The sequence below is a fragment of the Copadichromis virginalis genome, linkage group LG7 (genome assembly GCF_057382275.1).
Source record: "Copadichromis virginalis isolate Kocher_CV1m ecotype Utaka linkage group LG7, C_Virginalis_male_GT1.1, whole genome shotgun sequence".
NCBI lineage: Eukaryota > Metazoa > Chordata > Actinopteri > Cichliformes > Cichlidae > Copadichromis > Copadichromis virginalis.
This window is the reverse complement of record NC_140624.1, coordinates 63,715,910-63,736,549: the sequence shown is the minus strand read 5'-3', so window position 1 is coordinate 63,736,549 and position 20,640 is coordinate 63,715,910. Positions and strand designations below refer to the sequence as shown.

The 20,640-nt window shown below is 43.4% G+C and overlaps 1 protein-coding gene across 1 annotated transcript; it reads right to left on the bottom strand.

The window, feature by feature from the left end:
• Window positions 1-85: 85 nt before the first annotated feature.
• On the bottom strand, window positions 86-17,341 carry LOC146706530 (uncharacterized). The gene is made up of 9 exons (XM_085461047.1): window positions 17,266-17,341; window positions 12,443-12,668; window positions 9,814-9,861; window positions 9,629-9,695; window positions 9,397-9,481; window positions 2,768-2,872; window positions 2,536-2,669; window positions 470-2,435; window positions 86-377 (listed from the first exon to the last, which is right to left on the bottom strand). The coding sequence occupies exons 1-6, from the start codon at window positions 17,339-17,341 to the stop codon at window positions 2,865-2,867; spliced, it is 510 nt and encodes a 169-aa protein (XP_085317173.1). The 3' UTR covers window positions 86-377; window positions 470-2,435; window positions 2,536-2,669; window positions 2,768-2,864.
• Window positions 17,342-20,640: the final 3,299 nt, after the last annotated feature.

The window sequence follows — 20,640 nt, the reverse complement described above, 5'->3', positions numbered from 1 at the left end:
ACGTACGTACAGTGATGTGAAAAACTGTTTCAGATCATTAAACAAATTTAAATATTAGATAATGATAACACAAGTGAACACAAAATGCAGTTTCTAAATCAAAGTGTTTATTACTTATGTCAAGATGCGTGGCAAGAACCGGGACCAAATGCAGGATTTTCCCATCAGAGTCGGTGTGTTTATTTACAGTGAGAAATGTGAACAATCGTGAAACAGAAGGAAAGAAGTGGTTTTGGTGAACGTGCTCCTGACTCCCGCTCCATGCTCATGGTCCATGGTTTGACAGGCAAACAGTTCCTAAACTCTGAAGACAAACATAAAAAAGACAGCTTCTGAAGTCGTTCAAAGGGCTAAGCAACTTTGAACGACTTCAGAAGCTGTCAGAGGAATGAGGACCCAAAATGCAGGACTTGATGATGAAGGCAGTGCGTTTATTTACAGTGGTGTAAATCCAAGCAACAATAAATACCTTGTGCGATCCCGACTCCTGTTCCGTGTCTTCTCCTTTAACCCGTGCTCCGTGCCCGTTCCCTGTGTACTGTCCGTGTGCTGCTTCCTGGTCTCCACAATTCCTCCTGGGGAAACACAAAGGCAGCCGTGAGTACAACACCTGACGCCAGACCTTGCACATAAACCGAGACTGACGGGAAGTCAACGATCCAGCGTCGAGGAGCTCTCAGCCACACTGTTTTGAAGCTCCTCTGATGAAGCTAGATCGGCACCAGGTGTCATAGTACGGCTGTGTGCCGGCAGGAATTGGACCGAAACGCAAACTCACTGGAGACAGGACGGAACTCAAAATGGCAGCTTTTATTGCTGAACACAAAAAACAACAAAATCTAAACTGGGAAGACTCTAACAAAACACACAGGGAGCTACAGGTAGAAACACACAGCATGAGGGTACGACACGACAGGGAGCACAGGAAAACACAGGGCTTAAATACACAGGGGAGTAATTAGGAAATGAGCAACAGGAGGGAGACACAGCTGGGAGAAATTAGGCTAACGAGACAGGGGAAAGGTAAAACTGAACACATTGATATGAGACATGAACTTTCAGAATAAAACAGGAAACTAACAGACAGAACCAGAACGGACACTGAACTTGGCAGGCAGACTCACGAGCAGACACAGTGACACCATGGACAGACAGAGGGAACACAGGCAGGCATGAAACAAGCACACTAACACATAGCAAACCTAAACAAAAGACAAGGCAGAATAAACAAGTATATAGAAGAATATAAAGAAACACAAAACATCGAGTCCTCAGACTCAGGACCATGACACCAGGTATGTGTGGAGATTCCTGGGTGTGACCGGTAGCTGGCAAGGCCACACTCACCAGAGCTGAAAGTGCCTGCCATGACTGCACCCACACACCTGCCAAAACACAAGCATGGACACAGGACAGCAGAAGCACAGAACACATACATATAATATAATAATAATAATAATAATAATAACAACAACAACAAGTCCATACTGCACACGGACCCCGAGTCCCTGGAACCGGGTCCGTGACACACACTGATCCCAGAACAGACCGCATGTACAAATCAAGTTCTCTCTTTAGTTCGTTTTCATCCTCCTAGTCCTCCTCATCTCCTTGTAACCCTGTTTTTATTCCTTGGGATGAAAAAGCAAAAAGGGGCCCGAATCTACTCCTGCAGGAACAATCGGTCATTGTTTGTTTTTTAAACTGCTGAGATATGAAGCGATCCTCGCTTGTTTGTCTCTAGTTAGTCTGCAGTTTTTATGTTAACACAAATGCATGAGTATTTTACTGACTCACTAACTGACACTGGCACTATCGGCGGTTTAGAGGTGGCGTATGTACACAGATTGAGGAGGATCTAAGTATGACGTGGATGACAGAGGAAATCGGGCATGGCCCTCCTGTCAAAGTTCATTCCCACTTTGAGTTTTTGTTTCAGAGACGGTTCAGCCTGATGTAAATTCACTGCCAGAAGAAAAATACCCTATAAATCTATTAGCAGCTATGGTTTAGGCAGCAGAGCGTAAACTAACACGTCACTTGGAGATAACTGTAGATTTTTCCTTCATGGTTTCAAATGTAAGCTGGCTGATTTGGTTCATTTTTGTTTTTTGTTTTAAACTGAGCAAACCTGGTCTTCTCCTGAGGACTGCTGCAGGTATCAGAATCAGAATCAGAATCAGAATACTTTATTGATCCCTGGGGGAAATTATCATGCAAGCATCTTAATTTAATAAAAAACCAACAACAACAAAAAATAATAAAAAATAGAATGAAACTCATTTCAGGAGACAAATAACATGATGTGTCCAGGACCGTCCTCCTCTGCATCCCTGCTCAGGACATGAGCCCTCATGTTTCATGTCTGCTCACCTGGGCTTCCAGTGTCAGACGTCTTACACAAGCTCAGCTCGTAGATCCCAGTCACTCGGTTGCTATAATGAAGCAGAAGTTATGAAGAAGGAAACTTTGTAACAGGGCAGATATCTTTGATTGTGAAACAGAGATGGCCACAGTGCAGCAGCCCAGATTTACCAGTCAGGAGTTTTGGAGTATCCAGTCCCAAAGAGGTTCTTGAGAGAACGGGGTGGGGAAATCTTGGCGTCTTGGGATTAAAAGACCGTGCAGAGGTCTTTGGTGATAATGGCAGGCTGGATGCAATGGTCCAGCTGCAGAGAGGAGATAAAGGGTGTGTGTTAGACACGATGACATCAAGAGACTTAAAAACACGTACAAACAGGTACAACATGGCGGAGCAGCGGCTGACCTCCAGATACGCAGATAAGGTCATGTAGATCTTCTCTCCATAGGGAGTGACGCGGTTGAGCAGGAGGGAGTTGTGCAGGGAGCTGTCCCACACTGCCTCAAAGTCCTGAAAAAGACAGAAAGAGCAAAAGTTAGCTTGACAGCATTATTTTTTATGAAGTCCTACTTGGTGCTAACATTACAGGGTCTCTGTTTACAGCAGTGTGTCATGTTGTTAAAAAAAGTGAGTGACGTGAGCGCAGTTCTGACATATCAGGAAGTGAACACAGTGACTGAAGCGGTGTTCACATTCATCCTTTAATCATGACAAAACGTGAGGAATCACACTGAGGTGAGACCTTGACAACAGACAAATCAGGAGCCACAGAGTGTCAAGTGTCAGCCGACACCAATGATAAGAAAGAAATTCATTTACAGACACGTGAAAAAGCAGTTTAAGGTTCTAGATCTGGATGATTACAACACATCATTATTTATTTAAAGCAACCCAAAATGCACAAATGACTATAACCAAGTACATCCTGTGATTCAGCAGCTGATAGAACCAACTTTAGCAGCAAAAGCTTGAGGTAATCATTTTTTATTAGTGTTTCACAGCAGTGTGGATGGATTTCTGGCCCGTTTGTCTTTACAATGTTTCTTCGGTTCATTGAAGTTTGCAGATATTTATTCATTCACAGCTTTCTTAACGTTCAATTATGTTGAAGTCTCAACTTTGAGCCACTGCAGCACCACTCTGTTGTTGCTTTGCTGCTGCGCTCTGGAGTCACTGACCCAACAATGATCTCTTTGACTCTAGAATACTTCATGGCTCACTCAGTGACCTGGACACTTTGCAGCTTCTTTGGCAGCAAAAAAAGCCCAAATAATCATCACCCGAGCAAAACCGTTGGTATGAGGTGTTTTTGCTGATATGCCGTGTTTGGTTTTCACCAATGTTGAAGCTGTGCATTAGGGCTTAGCTTTTCAACTTTGCAAACCTAACCCATGCTGCCATGTTGTATTTAGAGGGAAAATGGTTTCTCCTGGAAGTCTTTCCAAACAGGCCATATTTGTTGAGTCTGTTTCTAATTGCACTGCCATGAACTCCAACATTTAGCATGCCTGTAGAGCCTCAGATGTCTGGGGTGAATTTTCTGGGACGTCCACTCCTGGTAAGATTGGAAACAGTCTTTGATTTTTTTAACTTGCGAATAAATTTTCTTGCTGCAAAATGATCGACTTCAAAGCCTTCCCACATTCATGGGTATCAACAACTGCTTCTCTCCTCCTCATAATGTTACCGCTTACCTGAATACGCTACACCAGCAAACTGACAGTAGTGGTTACACTTACTGATGATCTAGTGCACTTGATTAGCACTTGGCTAATACTGACCCTCTTAAATAATTATGGAAATAGTCTTGGATGTACTTAGTTTTTGAAACATCTGAATTTCAGCTCAGTGTGTGTTAAATAAATAATGACCTGGTATAAAGTGTTATGTGTTGTTCATCTGAGGTTGCATTTACCTCATATTAAGACCTACTAAGGACCTGATTTTTTTTAATTATGTCCTGATACATAAATCCAGAGAGCTCACATAACTGCATATGCTCAGAATAGACAGCACACATGGATACAAATTACTGCCTTGAAGCAGCAATCTTAAGACCATCACTATGAGCTCCATACAAATCAGAATCAGAATACTTTATTGATCCCTGGGGGAAATTATTTTTTGTTACAGTGCTCCATTTTAAACCAACATTAAGACAAGACAGACAATACGCTAACTAAGAATAGTACAATATATACATATATATACATACATACATACATAAGTCACTTATAAATAAATATTTGGAAAAGAAACATGTGTAGTTGTAGCAGCAAACAGTGTGTTAAGTGGATGCGTTGTACAGGGAGATGGCCACAGGCAGGAATGATTTCCTGTGTCGTTCAGTGGTGCTTTTCGGTAATCTCAGTCTCTCACTGAACGAGCTCCTGTGACTGACCAACATGTCATGGAGTGGGTGGGAGGTGTTATCCAACATTGTCTTTATCTTGGACAGCATCCGCCTCTCCGACACCACCTTGAGGGAGTCCAGCTCCATCCCCCACAACATTGCTGGCCTTACGGATCAGTTTATTAAGTCTGTTGGCATCTGCGACCCTCAGCCTGCTCCCCCAGCATGCAACAGCATAGAGGATCGCACTGGCCACCACAGACTCATAGAAAATCCTCAGCATTTTCTGGCAGATGTTGAAGGACCTCAGTCGCCTCAAAAAATAGAGACGACTCTGGCCCTTCCTGTAAAGTGCTGTGGTGTTTTTAGCCCAGTCCAGTTTATTGTCAATGTGTACTCCAAGGTATTTATAGTCCTCCACAATGTCAACACTGACCCCCTGGATTGAAACAGGGGTCAAGTGTTTCCTGGTCTTCCTGAAGTCCACGATCAGTTCCTTGGTCTTTGCCACGTTGAGCTGCAGATGATTCTGCTCACACCACGTGACAAAGGAGTCGACCACAGCCCGGTACTCTGTCTCATCATCCCTGCTGATGCATCCAACCACCGCAGAGTCATCAGAAAACTTCTGAAGATGGCAGGTCTCTGTGCAGTGGCTGAAGTCTGTGGTGTAGAGGGTGAAGAGGAAGGGGGAGAGGACAGTCCCCTGTGGTGCCCCTGTGTTGCTAATCACCTTGTCAGACACACACTGTGGGAGACGTACATATTGTGGTCTTCCTGTCAGGTAATCAACAATCCAGGACACCAGAGAAGCATCCACCTGCATCGCTGCTAACTTATCACCCAGGAGGGTCGGCCTGATGGTGTTGAAAGCACTGGAAAAGTCAAAAAACATGACCCTCACAGTGCTCGCCGGCTGGTCCAGATGGGTGTAGACACGATTGAGCAGGTAGATGATGGCGTCCTCTGTTCCGAGACGAGGCTGATAAGCGAACTGAAGGGGATCCAGATGTGGTCTTACTATGGGTCGCAGCTGGTCCAGGATGAGCCTTTCCAGGGTCTTCATGATGTGGGAGGTCAGTGCCACGGGCCTGTAATCCTGGGGGCCACTGGGACGAGGCGTCTTTGGTACAGGGACGAGGCATGATGTCTTCCACATCACCGGGACCCTCTGCAGACTCAGACTCAGCATAAACAGTTTATGAAAGACTCCACACAGCTGGGGGGCACAGGCCTTGAGGACAAGGGGACTCACTCCGTCTGGTCCAGCAGACTTGCCTGAGTGAAGTCTCCTCATTTGCATCTCAACCTGGTATTGAGTGAAGGTGATGGGTGGGGGAGGGGTGTCAGGAATCTCACAGGAGGCAACATGTGAAGAGAGAGGCTGGCACAGTGGTGTGGCTCTGGATTCCAGGCTGACTGCAGGTGAGGTTGTGGGGGTGGGAGCAGACACTGTGGTGTCGAATCTATTGAAAAACAGTTACACTGTTCCTGTTATTAACAGCAGGGGGCACTATCAGCCACAGACTGAGAGCCAGATATGCTCTGCTGGTGCCTCATTGGCCTCATTGTTACTGAGGAAAGACTCTATAGTGAGAAACAGCTGAGGGGGAAACATTGCTCTGGGAACGTCTGAGTGTTACAGAGGATATACATAGCACTGTGGTTCAGTGTCACACAATCACAAACAAATACAGCAAAGTACTAAAAAGGGTGCTGCCTCCAAAGATCGCTTTTACTGGTTTGGAGTTTACATTTACATTTACAGTAATTGATTACACAGCGGTGGAGAGTAGACTTTATCAAAGTAGATGTCTTTCTGAAAGCGCTGTAACTAAGTTTAAGAATATAATCCACCCACTGTTATCATCTTCAATGCCCTGTACCAACATAGAGCAGAGCAGCTATCTGAACGCTACTCCAACAGAGGTCGATTATCTTGTTAATAATTTCACCTCCTCACTACGTACAACTCTGGATACTGTAGCTCCTGTGAAAACTAAGGTCTCAAATCAGAAGTACCTGACTCCGTGGTATAATTCTCAAACACGTACCTTAAAGCAGATGACTCGTAATCTGGAGAGGAAATGGCGTGTCACAAATTTAGAGGATCATCATTTAGCCTGGAGAAATAGTTTGTTGCTTTATAAGAAAGCCCTCCACAAAGCCAGAACATCTTACTATTCATCACTGATTGAAGAAAATAAGAACAACCCCAGGTTTCTCTTCAGCACTGTAGCCAGGCTGACAAAAAGTCAGAGCTCTTTTGAGCCAACAATCCCTTTAACGTTAACTAGTAATGACTTCATGAACTTCTTCACAAATAAAATTTTTATCATTAGAGAAAAAATTACCAGTAATCATCCCACAGATGTAATATTATCTACAGCTACTCTTAGTACCATTGATGTTAAGTTAGACTCTTTTTCTCTAATTGATCTTTCTGAGTTAACTTCAATAATTACTTCCTCCAAACCATCAGCGTGTCTTTTAGACCCCATTCCTACAAAACTGCTCAAAGAAGTCCTGCCATTAATTAATTCTTCGATCTTAAATATGATCAACCTATCTCTAATGATCGGCTATGTACCACAGGCCTTCAAGCTGGCTGTAGTTAAACCTTTACTCAAAAAGCCATCTCTAGACCCAGCAGTCTCAGCTAATTATAGGCCAATCTCCAACCTTCCTTTCATATCAAAAATCCTTGAAAGAGTAGTTGTCAAACAGCTAACAGATCATCTGCAGAGGAATGGTTTATTTGAAGAGTTTCAGTCAGGTTTAAGAGCTCATCACAGCACAGAAACAGCTTTAGTGAAGGCTATAAAAGATCTTCTTATGGCCTCTGACAGTGGACTCATCTCTGTGCTTGTCCTGCTAGACCTTAGTGCAGCATTCGATACTGTCGACCATAATATCATATTAGAGCGATTAGAACATGCTGTAGATATTACAGGTACTGCACTGCAGTGGTTTGTATCATATCTATCTAATAGACTCCAGTTTGTGCATGTAAATGGAGAGTCCTCTTCACACAGTGAGGTTAATTATGGAGTTCCACAGGGTTCAGTGCTAGGACCAATTCTGTTTACATTATACATGCTTCCCTTAGGCAGTATCATTAGAAGACATAGCATAGATTTTCACTGCTATGCAGATGACACCCAGCTCTATCTATCTATGAAGCCAGATAATACACACCAATTAGTTAAACTGCAGGAATGTCTTAAAGACATAAAGACCTGGATGGCCGCTAACTTTCTGCTTCTTAATTCAGATAAAACTGAGGTTATTGTACTCGGCCCTGAAAAGCCTAGAAATATGGTAGCTAACCAGATTCTTACTCTGGATGGCATTACCTTGGCCTCCAGTAACGCTGTGAGGAACCTTGGAGTCATTTTTGACCAGGACATGTCTTTCAATGCACATATTAAACAAATATGTAAGACTGCTTTCTTCCATTTGCGCAACATCTCTAAAATTAGAAATATCCTGTCTCAGAGTGACGCTGAAAAACTAGTTCATGCATTTATTACTTCCAGGCTGGACTACTGTAATTCATTATTATCAGGATGTCCAAAAAACTCACTGAAAAGCCTTCAGCTAATCCAAAATGCTGCAGCAAGAGTCCTGACAGGGACTAGAAAGAGAGAGCATATTTCTCCTGTTTTGGCTTCCCTTCATTGGCTTCCTGTTAAATCCAGAATTGAATTCAAAATCCTGCTCCTCACATATAAGGTCTTAAATAATCAGGCCCCATCTTATCTTAATGACCTTGTAGTACCATATCACCCTATTAGAGCACTTCGCTCTCGCACTGCAGGCCTACTTGTTGTTCCTAGAGTATTTAAAAGTAGAATGGGAGGGAGAACCTTCAGTTTTCAGGCCCCTCTTCTGTGGAACCAGCTTCCAGTTTGGATTCAGGAGACAGACACTATCTCTACTTTCAAGATTAGGCTTAAAACTTTCCTTTTTGCTAAAGCATATAGTTAGGCTGGACCAGGTGACCCTGAATCCTCCCTTAGTTATGCTGCAATAGACGTAGGCTGCCGGGGGATTCCCATGATGCATTGAGTTTTTCCTTTCCAGTCACCTTTCTCACTCACTATGTATTAACAGACCTCTCTGCATTGAATCATATATGTTATTAACCTCTGTCTCTCTTCCACAGCATGTCTTTTATCCTGTCTTCCTTCTCTCACCCCAACCGGTCGCAGCAGATGGCCGCCCCTCCCTGAGCCTGGTTCTGCCGGAGGTTTCTTCCTGTTAAAAGGGAGTTTTTCCTTCCCACTGTTGCCAAAGTGCTTGCTCATAGGGGGTCATATGATTGTTGGGTTTTTCTCTGTATCTATGAAGTGCCTTGAGGCGACTTATGTTGTGATTTGGCGCTATATAAATAAAATGAATTGAATTGAATAGGAGGCTCAATAACGACAGGCATGAATGAAGACAGATCAGAACAGCTGTTTTATCACAGCATCCAGTACCAACACAATCATCCACACTCAAGAGCCTGTTGGCTTCAGAGTCAGCAGCTGAACCGAGTGGTGCGTTTTCAGTGTGATCTCACAAAGTCAAATCCCTTTAATGATGTTCTGTCCTGTCTTCCTCTATCAAAAGCACACAAACACTATAAAACATTGTTTCTGTGCTTTGGGGTTTTTGTTTTCTGTAGGCTGCTCACCTACAACCACCTCATGAACATCTTTCCAATGGAGCTCGCTGCCCTTCTCGTGGATGAGGGTCACTCTGATCCTCCGCTGGATCTCCTGCAGCAAACATAACAGGAGCTCAGGATCACAGTGAGCACAGCTAGAGCAACATTACGCTTTAAAAGAAGATATTCAACTGTGTACAAAGGAAGCAGTTACCACTGTGCGAGTAATAAGAAAACAACATGTGCACCAATCCTGTACCTGGTGCAGCAGGTAGGTACCATGACAGGGCAGGCCTCCACTGTGATCCACGATGGCTGGGATGTACCTGTGCATGGAGGGAGGAGGTGACACAACATCCCAACTTATAATATTCTTCGTGGAGATAATTTTTATGGTTCCTTTAAAGCTTGTGCGTGAATATAACACTCCAGGTGGATACTCACTCTCCAGTGGGCTCCAGCTCGCTGATCTCAAACCAAACACTACTGACCCTTTATACTGAGCCAATAGCTCACACACTTCTATTAAATCTGTCTAAAGAGCCAGTAATCACAGAGGATAGATACTGGAAGCAAACTGAAATGTTAGGAGGAACTAAATCACACATTACAACACCAGTGGCAGCACCCTGCTGTCTCACACATCAGGTCCTCATGGTCCTGTTGAAACGGGCTAATCGCTAAAGCTCACAGTTGCATTCCTCTATACTCAATATGATCGAAAAAAAACAATTTTAACAAACAATTAAAAAATGAACAAGTAAAAGATCTACTATAGCCAAAAGAAGACCATTTACAGACTATAGCGCTGTGAACAAGTATTTGCCTCCTTTCTGCTTTCGTATCTTATTCCATATTTGTCACACTTACACGTTTCAGATCAATACATTTATAACATTAGACAAGAACGTGTTAGGATGCCTGGGTCGTTGACCCAGGGTTTTGAGTTTATTATATTATTGATCATTTCCAGTCTTTGGTTTCTTTGAGTTCTGTCTTATGGTTTATGTCTCTGTGTTCTCTAGTTGCTCTGTCTCCCCTGTCAGCTGTATCCCCTTGTCAAGTTCGCGTCTCTGTGTTTTGTTTCCTGTTTTACTTTGAAAGTCGGTGTCTCATGTAAATGCGTCTGGTTTTGCTTCCTTTGTCTCGTTAGGCCTGATTTGCCCTAGCTGTGTTTCCTTCCTGTTACCCATTCCCTGATTGCTCCCTCTGTGTATTTAAGCCCTGTGTTTCCCTGTGTTTGTGCTGTGAGCCATCTAGCTGTGTGTTCTGTCTGCGTAAGTGTATTTTGTAGTGATGGCCAAATGAATCTTTCTGAAGCTTGTGTTGAAAAATGGTTCATTACTCAAAGCTTTTCAACACAGTCCTCTCTGGTGACATCTGGTGGCCACAAATATTAAGAGCAGCTTGAATCCACAAAATAAAACCAGTTGCTTCATAATGATTGCCCACTTGACAGAGTGGAGTTCTGTCTGATATTGGGCCGCGGTGTTGCTTTAAACGTGTATTTTTGGGTGGTTAAAAAAATGTGGTTTATTTGTTTAATAAATAATTTTGACCAGTAAACTCTCCTTGTTTAAACATGCACCATTGTGTGGTCTTTCTTTGCTTGTGACTTCTTGATGTTGGTAAATAAAATAATTGAAAAATACCACATTACATATAATATACATATGATAATGTACAACACATTATGGAGTATGCTTCCGCTGTGAGGTCCTGTCTCCATGCACTTATGCAATTAACCACTAGACGGGTATATTTATAAATAATATTATATTAGGGAAATTTCCCCAGACATATTTTTGACCTGGGGGGAGAATTGATTGTGAGATGGAAAAGGAAAATGCTTATGAACTTGCAAATTAAAAACATGATGCATTTAAAGTAGCCCTTTTTCATTTTTATTTAAGAAGAGAATTTGTTTCACTCTGCGATGGCCGAACCTGTTCCTTTTCATGGAGATAATTTCTCCTGCCTTAAGGGAAACCCCTTCACATGGCACAGAGGAGGCTGGAGTGCAGAGAAACTGGTAGAGATGCAGTTATACAGTCTACCTGGGCCCCACAAACTATCAGATAAAGAGAATAAATAAATCCAATTGCTGCACATTTGGCAGACTAACATTTTCAGATTAATTAAACAATAAAATATATAATTTTACAATATTACATGTAAAGAGTCAAGTGGAAGTTTTTCTAAAGTTATTTAATGATATTTATATATTATGGAAGCAGATTTTTGACATTTCACCTTTTTCCCGTTTTCAGATATAATAAACAGGCACAAAACAAAAGCAAACGGCCAGAACACAAAGCTGGAAAACCCACCCGATTGACAAAAATCAACTCAAAATTCTCCCACACAACAGAACCCCCTCTATTCCTCGCTGGCTCCAAATCTCTCAGTAGAAATATCAGTGGTTTGCTATCTGTCACCATCAAAACGCTCCACAAATCCCACGAATGATTCATTTCCTTATAAACCATTGAATCAGACACCGAAGCAGTTAGGTTCTAAATGAAGCTTCGGACGTCACTGATCACGTGACTCTGGCCAAACGAATCAAGCTTCGACACAGTGCTTCTGAAGCAGTGTGTTGATTTTTTTGACACACACCGGAGCTTCAGCTTCAAGCGGGCCATCACTAGTATTTTGTATTCCTAGTTTTGTTGCCTTTGGGTCCTTTTCCTGCCTGCACACAGCCGTTCACATAACAGAATGTCTAATATTAAACGGCAGTTTTCAAGGGCAAAACGCTATCCAAACATACTTGGTCCTATATGAAAAAGTAATTGCAGCGAAAACCTGATACCTTGTGTGTCACCTCTGACACCAAGAACTGCAGCAAGCGTTTGGTGCTAGAGGTCACATTTTGAGTTTGTGAAGATATTTAAGGTAGACACACGTAATTAGCGACAAGATGAGTAAGGATGAAGTTATTGGACTGTATCAAGTTTAATAACTTCATGCATACCAGTGACATCGCGTCGCCAACGAACACCCCAGTGGCTTCAAGCCTAGGCTTAGCCTCTACAGGAGAGGTTTCAGCCATGAAAAGTGTGTCCATCACAAGCCCACCACCATAATCTCAGGCCTTGAAGCAACAATCATGAAAACTAATCTTAACTGAGAGTGTTGGATGTCCTCATTGTTGCAGAGCACATGGACAGCATACTCACCTGGTTCTGTGGGCCAGCAGCACATGTCACACCATCCATCACCCTTGTCATCACATTCAATCTTGGTCTGAGAGACATCTGAAGAGAAACAGAGCAACTTCAGAGAAGAAACTGAAGCTAATCAGTACATGCTTTCAGGACCCCCCTTGTACCAACATTGTGTCCAACAGCCTCCACCACAAAGTTAGCAGATTTACCAACAACGCCTCCTTCCAGTCCAATTCACTTTAATCATGCATTAACAATTCGTTGGCTGCTTTTAAAATACAAAAAAAAAACATAGCTCAGAGTATAAATCCCTTTGAGGCAATAATAATTTTAGGTTACTTTACAAAAGTAAAAAGAAAAAAAAGAAATGGTACATTTTAAAATCCTTTGTTTATGGACAGAATTCTTCCTGTTGGACACAAGAAGCAGACTCCAAAAAAACTGAGACTCTACAGAAGTCTGATTAGGCTGCTGTTCATGCAACTGGCTCACTGTGGTGTGACAATAGTGCGTTTTCTGTAAACAGTTTGCAACAAAAAACTGAATGTCCTTCACGTGATCCAAAGTGGGGCCTTCAAACAGTCCAGCACCTGGAACTGTTAGTGAGAGTCGCGATTCGTTCAATCATTTTTTGAATGCTTCTGTGGTGATCTGATTTCTATCATTGTTTTGTTTTTTTGCTACGACGTCTTAAAACTTTTCTCTATCGTGAAGTACTGAGAACGTTTATATTATAACTTTGGTTATACACAAGTCATTTTATATGTTTGCGTCTTTTTTTTCTTTTCTTTTTTTTTTTTTACCCAATCAGTCGATTTATGGGTGTAACTATAGTTTTGATTAATGGAGTCTGGTGCGGAGCTGCCGTATATGAAGGTTTTGTGCTCTTCTTCCCGGCAGTCCCCTTAATGCACGCTGGGATGGGCCGCAGTGGTTCTTGTTCTTTTTTGCGGCCTTTTTCTTTTTGGGGGGTGGGGTTCAGTGTTCTTGGTGTTAATTTTGTTTTAACCTTTTTTATGCCAGTCCTTTGTATTATTTTTCACCAGTCCATATGTCATACCACCTCTCATTTAGATGCGGGGTAACAATGCTACTGGTTTAGGAACATGTCCTTTGACGTTTACATCCTGGAATTGCAAGGGCTTAGGCAGAGCTTTGAAACGTGGGAAGGTTATGTCACATTTGAAGCATTTATCTTCTGATATCGTTTTTCTTCAGGAAACTCATATTCACTCCAATGAACAGAGACGTTTAAGAGCAAATTGGGTGTCGCAGGTTTACCAGTCCACTTTCACATCTAAGGCCAGAGGTGTTGCTATACTCATACGGAAAACCACTCCATTTATATTTGGATCCGTCGTTACTGATCCGGGTGGGAGATTTGTTTTGGTCTCTGGGTCCATTAACTCTTTCCCACTGGTCTTGCTAAATATCTATGCCCCTAATTTTGACTGTCCTGACTTCTTTTCCAAAATATTTTATCTAATTTCTGAATATAATATGTCTAGTATAATAATTGGTGGCGATTTTAACTGCTATTTTGATCCTGTTTTGGGTAGATCGTCTACAAAAATAGCCCCTACTACTAGATCCACGGCAGTTTTGAACAATCTGGTAAAATCACACAACATGGTAGACGTTTGGAGGCTTCAGCATCCAAATGACAGGCAATATTCCTTTTTTTCATCTGTATGTCATAGCTTTACCAGAATAGATTACTTTGTTACAGATTCTAGACTACTACCCAGTATTGTCAGCTCTGCTAATCATCAAATCTTGATTTCTGACCATGCCCCACTTACCATGAAAATAGATTTTAATTTACAGCCTCGAATTTTTAATTGGAAATTCAATTCTACCCTTCTGTCAGACAAAACTTTCTCCACTTATGTTTTCACTGAGATTTCAGATTTCTTAAAACATAACGACAATGGTGAGGTCTCTGATTCCACTCTTTGGGAATCTTTTAAGGCAGCATTGCGTGGCAAGATCATTTGCTTTCAAACATTTTCGAAAAGAACTACATTAAATCGTCTGTCCCATATTGAGTCTGAATTGTCAACATTAGAGGAGGCACTTCGCCAATCTGATACTGAGGACATATCTAATGCTATTCTGAAACTAAAACTCGAATACAATCATATTTTGGGAACCCAAGTCGGTAGCGATATTATTAAATTGAAACAAAGACACTTTGAGTTGGGAGATAAACCCCATAAATTATTTGCCAGACAATTAAAAGATGTGCAAGCCCATCGCACCATACACATAATTGCCTCCTCTACCGGTGAATTAATTACTGATCCTAAGCTGATTAATGACAGATTTGTTGAGTTTTTCAGCACACTGTATTCTTCTAAATCGAACGCCACTCACTCTGAGCTTTTTAGCTTTCTTAACTCTCTGAGTATTCCAACCCTTACAGAATCTGCCACCCAAGTGCTTGATGCTGATTTCAGCATCACAGAAGTCAAAGCTGCTATCCTTTCTTTCCCTAGTGGTAAAGTCTGCGGACCGGATGAGTTCAACATAGAGCTGGGCGATAGAACGATAACGATATGTATCGCGATATAACTTTTTCTCGATAGAAAAATTAAACTATCGCGATAGACTTCGCCGCTCTTGTCCTCTTAAAAAAAAAAAAAAAAAAAAAAAAAAAAAAAAAGGAACAGCCAATCCAAATTACGTAGCGCAGAGCCGAACCAATCACAGCCCCAGCGTCACGTCACGTGACTTGTTACGTACAGCACAAGTGCCAAGCCGCACATGTGTATTTGTTTGGGAAGCAGCCAGCCACCAGGTAATGGAGGAAATGAGTGTGCCGACTAGAAAAATCAACAGAGCGTGACCAAAGGTTACCGAAGAGAAAACAGATGATGGTTCCAATGCTGGAGAGATTGTCGAACGGAAGAGCCATAGAAGTTCTGTAGTGTGAAGGTATTTCGGCTATTTCAAGTCTGACAAAAAACAGAGTAGCGTGCACTGTAAATTGTGCCGAAAGCAAGTCTGGAAATATAATAAACTGGTGCATGCGCTACGTCCACACGTACCCGGGTATTTTTGAAAACGCAGATTTTTCTATGCGTTTGCACCTTTCGTCCACACGTAAACGCCGTTTTTGGTCACTGAAAACGAAGATTTTTGAAAACTCCGTTTTTGCATTTACGTGTGGACCAGAAAAACTGAGAAAACGCAGCGTCAAAGGTGTGCGCATTTTTTGACGTCACACTGTGTGCCACGTTATTGTTTCAGTGAAATGAATTTCTACAATACTGTTACTGTTAATTGTACTCTCTGCAGTGTTTAAATGCTTATGTAACAGAGTCATAAATAACATTGTTATAATTACACAAAATGTGTTCTAAACCGCCAAACTTCTCCTTTTATACCTGACTTTTAGGACCTCCAAGCCTGTAGTTGTGTTCATTATCAGTTAGAGCCCCTCCTCATTCTTTTCTTCTTCTTTGGTGCAATACTATAAATACAGTGTACCCCTTTTGCCTCTCCCCTTTTTCTACAATTCCCCTGTGGGAGAGGTGGGTGTCATTTCTTTCCAGCACCTTAGAGCACACATAATTCGTATTTAACCACCCTGATGTTTATGATTGCGATTTTAATTCAGTTATTGTCATTATTGAGCCTGTTTTTGTAAGATGTTATAAGTGTGTAGTATGTGTGTGTCATAAATGTGTTTTAGGCGCCATAAATGATAGCATGAATATGTATTCCTTGCTAGCTTGGGAGCTGTGGTGGGTTGAGCTAATCCTCTTCCCCACTGTCTGTATTTGGTCGTAGGAGCTGGAGTGGGCAAATTATTTACTTGGAGGTCTTTCTTTCTTTTACCTTTTTTATCAGGTATGTCAGATTTCATGTTGTTTTTGTTTTATCTTATGTCAAATATGTTACGTGTAAATGCATCTTTTATGTTTAATGTAAAAATAAATGCCACCCTTTTTCTACAATTCCCCTGTGGGAGAGGAGCTGGAGTGGGCAAATTATTTACTTGGAGGTCTTTCTTTCTTTTACCTTTTTTATCAGACACAACGCAGAAGCACACCGGTTACACTTGGTGCCGCTGACCCGTCACATCGCCAATCCGCGATCCACCCCTCCTCCTTCTGCTGCCGCTGTTTTCCCGCCTCCTCTCTGCAGCTGTGTGCCAGAATCCTGTGCCCTGCGCTTTGACTCACAGGTTTTTATATCGCGTGTGTGATCGATGCCCCGTAATTTGGCTTGCAGGCATCTCTGTCACGTGTGAACTTAAAGGGCAAATACGTAGGTGATCATTTCTGTCACTGTTTCATATTGTTGCCTCAAATTATACAGGCACGGATTGTAATTTTTTTTTCTCTATTGATATTGGCTTTTACAGCCTGTTTTAATTGAGAGGAGAAAACAACATTTTATTTTCTATGGTGTTTTGATTCTTTGATGTTTTTTTTCTTCTCCCCACATTTCATTGTTTTGTGAAGTTTTGCATAATTGTGTGTGGGGGTTAGGCTCGTTTTTTTTTTTTTTGCTGTTGAACAGTGATATCTCACTTGGGCCAACATGTTAGGTGAGGAAACTGTGGATAGCGCTTTGCCTGATCTGTTCTCTGCGGGGAGTAATATGACCTTTGGTTTGGGGAGGGGTCATCAGATTGCTCCAAAGTTTTTTGGGAGGGGTAGGCCAGTAGTCCCGGGTATTGGTGCCCACACTGTAGACCAGCCAGTGATGCACTCACCATTGATGCCAGCAGCTAGCTCCACACCAGCTGCTTGCGAACGCCAAACACACACCCAGGCTGTCACTAGTGACATGTTGAGCAGCTTGATCACTGACTTAGCAAAGCAAATTGGGGAAAATATCACATCCTCTCTTAACTCTATGCACCAGCCAGCCCCCACCCAGCCACAGTCTCCCCAGAATGTGCCCTCGAGCTGCAATGACCAGTCCCAGCTGAAGGTTGTTGTTCAGTCAGACACCAAAGCTCCACCATACTTCAAGGGTGACAACACAGATCTATTTCCCATCGGTGAATGGGAGGACATGATGAGATGTTATCTGCACAGAATCAGCTGTGACACAGATGAAGAAATGTTTGCCATATTAATGTCTAGACTAACTGGCAAAGCCAGAGATGTGGTCAAGGTGTCACTTCGTTGCCGCCCTGAGTTGAATCGGAATGATCCTATTACTGCTGTGTTTGACATACTGAGGTCTAACTTCAGCGACTTGACATATTCCAGCCTGCCCATGAAAGATTTCTACAGTACTGTGCCACGTCCAGGTGAGAACGCCATGGATTACTGGATCCGGTTGAACAAGTCTATTGATGCTGCTGATGAGTGTCTCCGCAGGCGCGGCAAGATGGTAGAGGACCCCAGTAGTGAGGTTGTTTCGATGTTCATTAATCACTGTCCTGACCACAGTCTTACGTTGTCTTTTCAACTGAAGGCCCCTGAGGAGTGGACTGCAGCTGAGGTTCAGAGCCGTCTGGACAACTATGTGAGGAAAATGAGACAGTCTAGTGTTTTGTCTCATAATACAGCAAGTCTGTCCATCCCGCATCAGAGCCCTGTCGCTGTTAACAGCCAGCCCCACTCCAGCGGTGCTCAAGCAGTCCCAGTAACACATGAGCCAGCCTCGTATCCTATGCCCTCTGTTCCCTCTGCAGCCACATGTCAGCCTCTCTCTTCTGATGGCATGGTAAGTGTGCAGCAGCCCTCTGCTTGTCCTCCTTTGACTCTACATGTCATGCCCCCATCTTTGCCAGTTTCTGGCCCTCCTCCAGCTGAGCCAGGTGTTCAACAGATGGTAGCACTGTTTGACAAGGTTCTGTCCATGTGCACTGCATCACTAGCCACTGGTCCTAGGTGCCCACAACCCACAGGTCATTCCCATGGGCACCGCAATGCTCATCGTGCTTCGTGCAGAGTGTGTGGCTCACATGAACACACAACCCATGTGCATTGTAGGCTGTACAAGCTATGCCACAGCTGCTTTGACCCTGGACACATGAGGCGTGAATGCCCACAGTTGCACCAGAAACCAAGCGTTTCAGTCCCTCCTCCCACCGATGCTGCTTTAAACTAGCCAGCCCATGTAACGAGAGGGGTAGCATGGGCAGTGTTGATGAAACCCTCAGAAATGCAACAGACCCAGAAGCCATATATGTTAACTGCTGTAGTAGCCTCTCTGATGAGAAGACTGTTATTATGGGTTCACAAAGAGTTGGCAGGGCTAGTGAGTTGTTTTACACTCCAGTGTCGGTCAGTGGCCGGTGTTCCCTGACAAGCATGCTTGATTCAGGAAGTATGTCATGCACACTAAGTGAAGAGGCTGATAGCAAGCTAAGAGCCGCTGGTGTTGCTCTGATTCCGCAGCATATCCCTGAAAATGTGGTGCTGGTTGGTTGCGGTGGCCTTCTCACACAACCGAAATGCATCTATGATTTGGACATTGAAGTATATGGGACTAGGTTTCTTGTACCAACATTTGTGGTTCCTGGGCAAAAAGATGAGCTCATCGTGGGGAGCAATGTGATCCGGCCCATCATTCAGAAGATGAAGGCTGATACAAAGTACTGGGAGCTTATTAACTCCAATTACACTGGCACTGATTGTGAAGACTTCCTGCAGTTGCTGAGCTGTATCTCACGGTGGTCTGCTCCTGTGTTGCCAGATAAAGTAGGTACAGTCAGGTTGCGGAAGAGTGTCACTCTCCTGCCACAAAAAGAATATGTAGTTTGGGGAAAGCTGCCACCTTCTGCCCTCGTGTCTCCAGGAAGTACTGTCGTTGTGGAACCCACGTCAGCCCGTTCCACTCCAAAGAACATAATGGTGGGGCGCATTATAACACCCATGTGGGGAGATCGTTGGGTCCCTATGAAAGTCCTTAACCCAACAGAGAGCCCTGTGACACTTCGTCGCAATGCTAAGATTGCGGATGTCTTTCCTTGTATTGCTGTGGAGGACCTGCCCATCACTCAAGGTCTCTGCGAGACTCTGACTGACCAGCATACCAGTTTTCCCCCCTCATCAGACTCTGTGCCTGACTCTGCACAGCTACTCAAAGATGCTGGGTTGGCTGACATTGATATTGAGGGCTGTGAAGTGTCAGATGGGTGGAAGAGGAAATTGGTGGAGCTTGTGTTGACTTACCAAGATGTGTTCTCTAGAGACAAACTGGACTGTGGTGAGGTGAAAGACTTTGTCCATCGTATCCACCTCACTGACGACCGCCCTTTCAGGCTTCCCTATCGCAGAGTACCCCCGGCTCACTATCACAAGTTGCGAGAGGTGCTGTCAGACATGGAGATGAAAGGCATCATCAGTAAGTCCACCAGCGAATACGCCTCGCCACTGGTAATGGTTTGGAAGAAGTCAGGTGACTTGAGGATATGCACTGACTTCCGCTGGCTCAATGCCAAAACCATTAAGGATGCTCACCCACTGCCCCATCAGGCTGACTGTCTTGCTGCCCTTGGTGGGAATGCTTTCTTCAGCACCATGGACCTCACATCTGGGTTCTACAACGTTCCCCTCCATGAGTCTGACAGACGGTACACTGCTTTCACTACACCTCTTGGCCTGTATGAGTACAACAGACTTCCCCAGGGTCTATGCAACAGCCCAGCATCTTTCATGCGGATGATGCTCAGCATCTTTAGTGATTTGAACTTTTCCAGCCTCCTGTGTTATCTTGATGACCTGCTGGTGTTTGCGCCTTCAGAAGAGGAGGCCCTAAGACGTCTTGAGATTGTTTTCTCTCGCCTGAGGACCAGCAATCTGAAGCTGGCGCAGAAAAAATGTCACTTTCTCATACGCTCTGTGAGGTTTTTGGGTCATGTCGTGGATGCTGGTGGTGTCTCGGTTGATCAGGATAAAGTGAGGGTTATCGCCAATTTTCAGAAGACTGACCTTATGGATGGTGACGGTTGCACCCCTTCTCAGAGGAAAGTGAGATCCTTCCTTGGCATGGTGATGTTTTACCAGCATTTTATTCCAGGGTGCTCTCGTATTGCGAAGCCACTCTTTGCTCTAACTGCCGGTCAGAAGAGGACTAAAGGCTGCCATGGGAGTCGGAAACCTGGAACTTTTCGCAAGCTCACCCCTCA